Source organism: Falco peregrinus, chromosome 4 (assembly GCF_023634155.1).
Source record: "Falco peregrinus isolate bFalPer1 chromosome 4, bFalPer1.pri, whole genome shotgun sequence".
In the NCBI taxonomy this organism is placed as follows: Eukaryota; Metazoa; Chordata; class Aves; order Falconiformes; family Falconidae; genus Falco; species Falco peregrinus.
Window position 1 is genome coordinate 39,983,741 of NC_073724.1, and position 9,859 is coordinate 39,993,599.

At 33.9% G+C, this 9,859-nt stretch overlaps 2 protein-coding genes across 23 annotated transcripts in view; one reads left to right on the plus strand and one right to left on the minus strand.

Annotated features, from left to right (window-relative positions):
- The window catches only part of CASK (calcium/calmodulin dependent serine protein kinase), a 226,172-nt gene that overhangs the window by 95,324 nt on the left and 120,989 nt on the right, over positions 1 to 9,859 (minus strand). For all 22 annotated transcript variants that reach the window (XM_055803008.1, XM_055803020.1, XM_055803009.1 and 19 more), the window contains exon 6: positions 2,897 to 2,999. In XM_055803008.1, the coding sequence (XP_055658983.1) occupies positions 2,897 to 2,999 (103 nt within the window). The remainder of the gene's footprint in view (positions 1 to 2,896; positions 3,000 to 9,859) is intronic.
- GPR34 (G protein-coupled receptor 34) lies at positions 4,705 to 8,222 on the plus strand. The gene is made up of 2 exons (XM_005234488.3): positions 4,705 to 4,845; positions 6,658 to 8,222. Exon 2 carries the CDS (start codon positions 6,680 to 6,682, stop codon positions 7,820 to 7,822), a length of 1,143 nt encoding a protein of 380 aa, XP_005234545.2. The 5' UTR covers positions 4,705 to 4,845; positions 6,658 to 6,679; the 3' UTR covers positions 7,823 to 8,222.

Consider the following 9,859-nt stretch of genomic DNA (forward strand, 5'->3'; position numbering starts at 1 on the left):
AAACAGAGTGAAAGCTATAAACTAGAAGGCAGGTTTAGAAGACGTTAAGGAATAAAATTCCCTTTTATCTGTGTTCTCCTGGGGCTACACAGAATCTGGGCTTGAAAGGCACAGCTGGTCGACGTAAAAGTAAGAAAAGTGGCACAAAATGCAAAGGCATGGAAGCAGGAAAAGAATTTTAGAACATTGATAAGCCCTGAATATTTTATATATAGCCACTTATATTTTAAGAGGAAAAATACTACTACAAAAGAGAGTTATCTTCATAGATATTGAAGAGCTTTCACATAATGGCTGGGTTTTAATGCAAGATTAAGGGAAGAGTACTATCAACTGAACTTTACTACAGTTACACTACTTCCAATGTTGACATGTTTTTTCTAAAGGAAAGCTGTCCCTTTCTAGTTTAAAAGATAAAACTACTCCAAGCAACGTAAAATAAAGAAAGATACAAGATTTCTGTTCTTGAACACCAGGGTCATCTACATAGGGATTTACACTAATAATCAGTATATTCTGCTAGGGTATTGTGGCAATACACATTACCTAGATACAGAAAGATTAGTAAGTATTGCACTTTCTGTAAGGATAAGGCAGTGTGTTTTCAGTATTGTAAAAATTTTGATGTGTACTGCACACTGAAATGGGTTTGAAGCACAGCAGGGTTTAGGTCAGTAAAGAGTATGTTAATATCATAATAGGTTTTATTTAATAGAGAATTTCTTTTTTGATGTCTTAACTACCAAATATAGGAATTGCCATGCTGAAAGGGAAATAATTGACTATGTTAAGCTGAATCAATGCTTTTCACTAAAAACTAGAAAAAGAATGTGAAAGTGAACAGGTTGGTTATTATACTCCTCAAACGTCTCTATATGGAGAGCTTCTATTCATTTAGGAGTCAATTAAGAAATTAGTATTACCTGTACTTATCCATAAGGCATACAGATAACTTATGGAAACAATTACATAGGTAAACAATTTTTACAAGAAATTTATAGCCCAGTTCAAACAGACAGTATTGTTAACTTCCACATAACAAATATGGAGTGATATTGTAAAGTTGAAGAAATAAAATTTTGCAAGTGCTGTGTAGGGGACTGTCTAGTAATATACCTTCAGGTAAGTATCTGGAAGGGAAAAGAATTGCCAGATAACAGATGTAGTTTGTGGTATAAAGACTGGAATGGACGATGACAAGAAAGAGATAAGGAGTCTGTTAAGGAGAAAGCCTGAAACAAGCAGTAGAACTGAGACCTTCCATGGTATATAAATGAAGTGGAATTACTCTGGGTATCCCTGAAAGCAAGAGGAATTTGAGTCTGAAAGAAAGAAGTGCTAAGAAAAAGGCTACAAATTGGAAATGACAGTTGAGAGAGAGAAAAAAAATACAAAGGCAGACTGGTGTGGCAGAAGCTGAGATGGATGAGGCAAAAGATACAGATATAGAGGAATATTGCACTGATGAAACTTAAAAAAGAAGCTTCTGTAAGTAATGCAAACAGAACCAGAAAGGAATGAAAATATTTTTACATAGAAAAGGGAAGACCAGGCCAGCACTGAAAACTGCATGGAGGCTGAGCACATGAACGATGAGTGGGATCGCAGAACAGTGAATGATAACAGGAAAGACATGACAAATTTGGGGAAAAATTCAGGATTTTTTCCCCAAGTTGAACTTGAGGTTTCTGGTGAGACAGCTAGTAGTCTGAAAGAAAGTAAACTGTATCTGACTACCTCCAGAAGAATAGCTGAAACAGAAGAAATTAATTTGCTCAGTCAGAATACAAAGAAGAAAAATGAGAGAATCATAAACAAAAGTGTAGGAACTATCACTAAAAAAAGCAGTGGATGATATACAGAAAATTTGAGAAACACAGAAAAAGTACAGGAAGGAGTGACCTTTTTATTAAGGAAACAATAGTAGCTTAACTGAATGAGTATTTTCTTTGAAAAGATGTATCTAGGTCTCTAGATAATAAGAACTTGGATAATTCCAGGGTATTACTGATATCTGGAAGGGAATGGAAGCTGTCGTTGAGTTTATATTGGATTTGCTTTTTATTTTAAAAAGCAAATAAAAGCCAAATTAATGCAGACCTCTAAGTAATTAATCTGAGTTTTTGAAGAAGCATGGTACTGCGAGCAAGTTACTTGTTTTGGAAAAAAAAAAAATTAAAACTAACAATTTTTTTTTAACGTGGTCTCCTACTCTGGCAATGAAAGCATCAGAAAATTGATTGGGTCTTCATCTGTGCAGGCTGATTAAAGCATAAGCCTATTGTCTGGAACAATATGGAAGGCAGCTAGAGGAAATAAAATCCACAGAAAACAGAACACAGTCAAAAATATACATACGTATCAAGATACTGATGTCTTCTGCAGTAATTACAATGAAATATTAAAACACAGAAGAGAGTCACACGTGAAAACTAGTAAGATTTTGCTATTAAACAGCATAGCATTCTGACGGAAATTGCCTAAGAAACAGGGGAGCATTGACGAAGCTGTAGTAAGTCCTTACTCACTTGCTTTGACATACATTTCAATCCTGATAGCATTTTTATTTGATTTGTGTAGTCAAGCATGAAAGAATTATGCCAAAGATTGTATTAAAGTGGGAAACTCTTAGCTTTTTTCAATTTTATTTTGATCAAACTAGCATAATTTCCTGTTGAATATTATTTAGAGGGATTTAATATTCAATATATGTACACAAAACAATGTTACATTCCAGTAAATGTTTAGCTTAACTGTGTGCAATTATAATGTTAAGAAAGCCTTTAGTGAAAGATTATTTTTGAGCTTTTGTTTTGCAGGCCAGGCTGTGTCAGAAGAACAAACTCTGCAGTACAATGTACATAATATTACATAACTTCAAAGGAAAATTTCTTACCTCCAGCAACTAGTCCAGACTCTCCCAACTGAATTGCTACCCCAAAGCCACCAAGCTTTACTGGGGCTGAATTCTCTTTTGAGGCAAGCAGTACACAGTGTGGCTGAAAAGACAAAAATCCAGACAAATTACTATATTATTTGAGAAATACAATTCGCATTTTAGATCTTATTTTCCTAAATTTGCAAACAGATGCTAGAATTTTGGCTTTTTAAAAAAGAATTTCCTAATTTAAAAATATTTTTTTATTTCTGGCATGGACTCCTTGTCTTTCAATTGTCTCAAGCACAGCAAAGTCCTTTCAGGACTTATCAGAACTCACAAGGAACAAGGAAATCATAGTAACATGGAGATAAAAAGTAATGCCTACAATTTCTTACCTGGTATTACTTTTTCTTTTTTGCCTTTAACCCTTAAGCCTTACATTGTTTCAATTCTCCAGCAGAAATATCCTGCCTATAATATACTTTGTGGGATCTTATCCTTTACAAGAGAACAGAAAACACTATTTTGAGCCTTAATCATAGAATTCACTGATCACTTTCCAACTGCAGGAAAGAAAAGGAACATCCGTGTGATGTTTCTAATAAATATTTCAGTGAGAGGGGAAATTGTTTTGGTTTCTAAACTGGATTCCAGACACAGTCATCCATACCTTTGATTTTCCACAGTCTTTCCACTAACAAGAGTGAGGTGTAATGTAGAAAAATGGAATATTATACAACAATTTGGATTGATATGGATTGGTGTAGCAGGAAGTAACATACACACAAAATCTATCGGAACACAATCTAGTATTTAATACACATAGCAAAACTACTGCATTTAATATAGAATGACTTCCTGCATTTACTCAAAGCTACACTTTACAGTCAACCATATTATTTAAAAGGAAGAATGTGAAATTTGTATACTGCTTCTTGTGCTTAAATTAAAAAAACTAGGAATTCCAAATAGCGCGAAGGAGCTACAACAACCTGTAGCCACCCAAGTTTCCTTTCAACAAGTTTCAGTTGCGTAAGAACAAGTAAGTAAGAATGCATAGCCTGTTTACAATTCTAACTGAAATCTGCAGGAAAAAAAAAGCTTGATTCCTAAAACAGATGCTATATTAAGAACGTTAACATTGAAATCCTCATTTCAAATGCTAAGGAAAATAGTAAGCCAAGACAATGTTCTTTAAATTTAGGCTATATTATATCAAGACTTCTAGAATATTTTTAAATTAGAAATTTAGAAATGTAATTTTCAATCCCTTACATCCTACCCAAAATAGTATTACCAGGTGGTATTATCTCTGCGTATTGTATTTCACTTCTGCTTTATTGAAAATGTGAAGCTGCATGCTTTGGGCACTTTCACATTCTTTCATCGCTGTCATTTTGAGTAAAAAAGACCAACCTCAAATATCTAGCCTGAGGGAAGGAGGAAAGCAGATGGGAGAACTACACCAACATAAGCAAAATGTACCATTTCACTGTGGTGTTGATCTACCTTTACCCTAACATTTGAAAAAGTTATACTATTTCCACAACAGTATTAAAAAGAAGACAGGCTGTACCAACACAATTGTGATTCACAAGTGAAGCCACCGACACTGCTCACCAGAAGCACAAGTTTCTGACAAACCCCCCCCCCAAATCTCCAATTCAGAGTGAAATTCTGAGAAAATGTCATTAGAGAACCTCTCCCAGCAAAGCCCAAATTAACAGCAATTAATTGATCTTTTCAATAAACTGAGTCTTCCTAGTTAAAAATATCTTTTTAAAAAACCCATTGCAACACTAGTTAAACTTCCTCTTGTTGATATTGTACTGCGTCAGCTGATTCTCATCCCTCTCATAGAGAAGCTGGTGCTTTAGCTTTCTAATAAGAGCACTTGCATGTTACTCCTCCCTGTCTTTTACCAGTAGTTTTGGAAATCAGCAGAAGTTCTTAATATATAAATGGTAAGTGGCTTCTTTTATACTTAAGCTACAGTAAAACAATTTTCTATTACAACTTCTCTTAACTGCGAAAGTAATGCTGACCTTCAAACCTTTTCTTAAGTATACCAAGGTTCAAGCATGCCTGCTTGCTTATAGATGATAAAACTTACGGCAGTGAAAAGTTTTCTAATGTATCTGCAGTGTAATGGATTTGTCTGTCTCTCATTGATATAAAACTTGTCGCTACTTATGCAAGTCATGAGCTCAAGCATTTTTATAGAAAAGTAACACAAACAGGAAATTACAGTGGTATATAGGTTACAAGACGTATTTTTTAATCAAACTTTTACATTTACTTCTTGACCTGACAATATGAAATGGCAAATATGAAAACAGACATATTTTTGAAACTGCTAACATACTGAACAAATGTAATGTAACTGTAAGATCAGCCAACATCGGACGTTAAAATATTTTAGACTGTCTTCTCAATAACTCAGATTCTGTAGGTACATTAGGTCTTACTAAGAAATTTCCCTGAAGTGCTGCCATTTTCAGTGCTCTAGCTGTATCACAGTATTAAATGTAAAGTCACATTTTTAAGACCTAGCATGCAAATGAAAAACTATTTTAAAGTTATGTATATGGCAGTGTTTTGTCATTTTTTTTCTTGTTACTGTTGTTGGACAACTAAGTTCAGAGTATCAAAACCAATTCTGAAGTTTTTGGAAGGTTAGGGGAAAAAGCCTTGCCCCTGTAAAAAAAAAACCCAAACCAAACCTCTAAATAAACTAATTTCTGGAATATTTTATCGTTATGACGTACAAATTGAGGACAGAAGTATCATTACTAATCAGTTTTATCCATGTCTCTATAAACAGCTCATTTTGATTTTGCTTTTCTAACCGCACACTTTTTTTGGTTTTCTTTCTTTGGTCAAAGCTGACTTTTATCTTCCAGATTGTAACTTCCTGGTCAAAAACAAGTTTAGTGAATTTACAAACTTTGAAATGACAACAAGGAAAACAAATAAAACAAGACGTGTTTAAAACAGCATTAATGCGGTTTCCAGCTGATAATAGCTTCTTTGCATAATATTGATTTGTGAACAGTAAAGGAAAAAATACTTAAATTTACATGAAGATATAAATTATTAAAAACAAGCTACTGCAATAGTACTGACTCAGCGTTACATATAACGGATTACATGGCCAAATAAACACTAATTGAAAATTGCTTTTCTAATTGAAATCTAGTGACTTGTATGTGAGAGATCCTGGGCACTTATTTAACTTTAATACTGATGAGTTTGAAATTGTTTTGATATATTTCTATATATTTTGTATCAACACTGAGAATAATTCACCTAGCTCTGCTTACCCATTCTTGCATCTTAATTAAAAAGTTTTCTGTGTTAGAAAGACTAATCCTAACTACCTGAACTTAAAAAAAATATGTTTGTACTTATAAATAAAAAAATCCAAATTCCTAAAGTTTGCAGCAAAACATAATAGCTGATTTTTAAAACAACACAAGACAGTAATAAAAATGTAATTACAAAAATATTTATCTGAGTACTCTGTATCACCTGTTCTTGCCTACTTCATCTGAGGAAAAACATGGAACTGATTATTCCAGGCTTATATTGTATCATGATATCTGGCTGAAAATCCTTCTTCTACTCAGCTACAGCAATACTTCGGTGTATTTACTTTTTTGAGTTATTGCCTTTTATGTTTATATCACATAGACTGTATGCAATAAAGCAAGCAAATATGTGAAGATGATCCAATGGCGATTTAATTCTTAAAATTTCTCTTTGCATCCCTACAGAACAGCTAAAAAATCCTCACAAATGATGGCTGCAGCTTCAGCTGATTTACTGACTATTATTCCACACAAGGAAGTTTTCTGGAGTAACCAAACTAACCTACCCATAAATGCCTCGGAAAGTCAAAACAATGCCAGCTGTCCCTTAGATGACAACTCACTGTCACTTGCTTTGATAGTTTTTTACTCTATTATTTTTGTTATAGGATTGGTTGGAAATATTATAGCCCTGTTTGCTTTCCTATGCATTCATCAGAAAAGGAATTCTATCCAAGTGTACTTGCTAAATGTAGCTGTTGCAGACCTTCTGCTCATTTTCTGTCTTCCCTTCCGAATACTCTATCATGTTACCAAAAACACCTGGATGTTTGGACTGATTTTATGCAAGACTGTTGGAACTCTCTTTTATATGAACATGTATATTAGCATAGTACTGTTGGGACTAATTAGTCGAGATCGTTATGTAAAAATAAATAGGTCTGTGAAGCGTCCTAAAATGTTCACTGCTACACGAAGTGTACATATTTGTTGCATAGTGTGGGCAGTTGCACTTACAGGATTTGTAGTAGTAGTTGCACCATCTTTCTTTAAGAGTGAAGACAGCAATTCTACTATGTGCTTTCATTACCGAAATAAACAGAATGCAAAGACAGAAGCAATTTTAAATTATATTATTGTAATGATTTTTTGGATAATTTTTTTCCTTTTGATACTTTCCTATGTTAAAATTGCCAAGAACCTTCTGAAAATTTCAAGGAAAAGAGCAAATTTTCCAAACGCAGGAAAATACACCCAGACAGCAAGGAATTCCTTCATCGTACTCATTATTTTCACCATCTGTTTTGTTCCTTACCACATGTTCCGGTTTGTCTACATTACGTCACAGTTACAAAACCCATCTTGTTATTGGAAGGAAATAATTCACAAATGCAATGAAGTGATGCTCATATTTTCATCTTTTAACAGCTGCTTAGACCCAGTTATGTATTTCCTAATGTCCAGAAGTGTCCGTAAGACTGTATTCCAACTTATTTGCAGAAGGCTTCACAGAGATTCAGGGCTAAACCTGGAAAGCACTTCAGAAATAAAACTTGGACCATGTACACAGGAGCAGTTATCTACTACCACACCCCACTCCAGTTCTTTAAAGAAGAAATCTCTAATTTGATTGTTTACACAAATGGATACCGCTTTCTGTCACTCCAGGACATCAATTTAAGATTACCAAATGCTATACAGTACAGCTACTAATCCCGCCTCTTTCTGCCTGTTAAAAAATGAGAAGTCTTACTTCTATTTGTGAAAATGGGAAGTCACTTTTCAGAAGTATTTCATTCTTGTTTATCCAAGAAAACAAAATAGGAAGTTCTCAGACATGTTCTGTTGGACTAAACTAGAACACTAACTCTTTAAGGAAATTTCCATGAAGTGGTTTGAACCTGTATAAAGAATCTTGTATATAGACATTCATATGACCACCTTGTATATGTAAAGAATAGATTAAACTTGCAAAAAGTAAATTGTGTCCTATTCAAAAGAGCTATATAAACCAGTAGAGATTCTCTGCACTTATCTGTTTAATAGGTTTCAAAGAAATCAGCATTTTAACTACATTTATGGAAGCATTTTTTTCAAGAAAATATTTGAGAATTTAGCAACATACATGGCATAAAAATGAGGTGAAGAAATTAACTGCCATTAATTCAGTTATAATTACAGAAGACACAGTTTCATTAAAGAGCAAAATTAAAATATTCAAGCCTCCTAAGCCCTTCATTATATTTTCAACATTTTAATGAATGTCAAGGTCAAACACCTGAGGAAAAGTGTGCAATGCTTTTGGAAAATCAGAAATAATGAAGGAGAGATGACATATGTGTATTTTCAGTTACCTAAGACTTCCTTCAAACGCTGACAAATCTGGTGACTGCAGCTACACAAAGTAGTTCAACAAGGAAAATAAACTCACAGAATTGAGCGTAAAGAGCAGAACAGAAAAATTAGCTCTCATGAACCCCTGACACATCAGCTCTGATCTTTGCTCAGGCTCAGTCACTCGTCTGCTTAACAGACTCCCAAAGCCGTGCGTTGCAGCTGCAACGCTTCCTCCCTGGTACTCGCCTTCCCTTTTCACATGATTAAAATAATCTTGATAATTGCTGATGCTACGTAATAGCAATATTCAGAGCAATGTCCCATAGATACAACTATTTTCTCAGACTGAAACCAATGAGGTTTATGTATTTAGGCACAAATAAAAACTTCATAGGGCAACATTTTTTAAAAAAATGGGGGGCTGAAGGTGGGAGTTGTTTGATCCAAAGACGAGTAAAGAGGCAGTTATACCAAGATGTATACCATGTCAGGCCAGAAAGCTGAACAAGTTAAGATGCTAGATGTTAAGCTCCATAAAATAAGGATTTATTACCCTCAACACATACAAGTAATATTGCTCAAGTAAGCTGGTGTAAAGAAGTTGGTTTTAATATGACTACCAGCCTCTTCTCTGATGGATCATGTAACTTTTTATACCAAATCTGTGTGAAAACTTGTGTATTTTTCCTAATTCTGAACAATATTCTGGTTTTACAGAAGCTATTTATAAAAGAAAGTAAACAAGCATCATAAACCAAAGTAAACATAACATTTCACCACTGCTAGACATAAACTTGGTTTAATTTTTATGTGTTTTTACTTCATTCAGTTTTGGGGAAACTGGGCATAATCATGTTAAAACAAATTGGCAGTGACTAGTCAGTGTATATTTGTTTTAAATGAAAAAGGGTGAGGTTTCTTAATCTTCAACAAAGAGATTCCCACAAATGTAATTTTCATAAAAGTATGATGATACATTTTTTGTTAAACATTTCAGCATACAATTAAGGTATTTGTACAGCAATTTCTGATTGATTCTCACTACAACTGCGTTATATTTTTTCAGGATATTTTATTTGTCATCCTGTCATTCTAGTGCATTATGCTGAAGCAAGAAATGTCTTGGTTCTGTATTTGTACAGCACAGGGAATAGCAGTTCCTTGTCCTCTGCAATTCTCCTATGCAGTACAGTAGCTCTACATAGTAACATCAATTCTAGTGAATCTAGTGAAGTTTATAAATTATCATTTCACAAGATGTATATATTATCTCATCATTCTTTCTTTGTCTATTTCTTCTACCATCAGTGACTGATTGATGACACTGATC

What these genes read in the sequence shown, in the direction of transcription:
- GPR34 (XM_005234488.3), top strand. Translation starts at nt 6,680, where the DNA reads ATGATGGCTGCAGCTTCAGCTGATTTACTGACTATTATTCCACACAAG.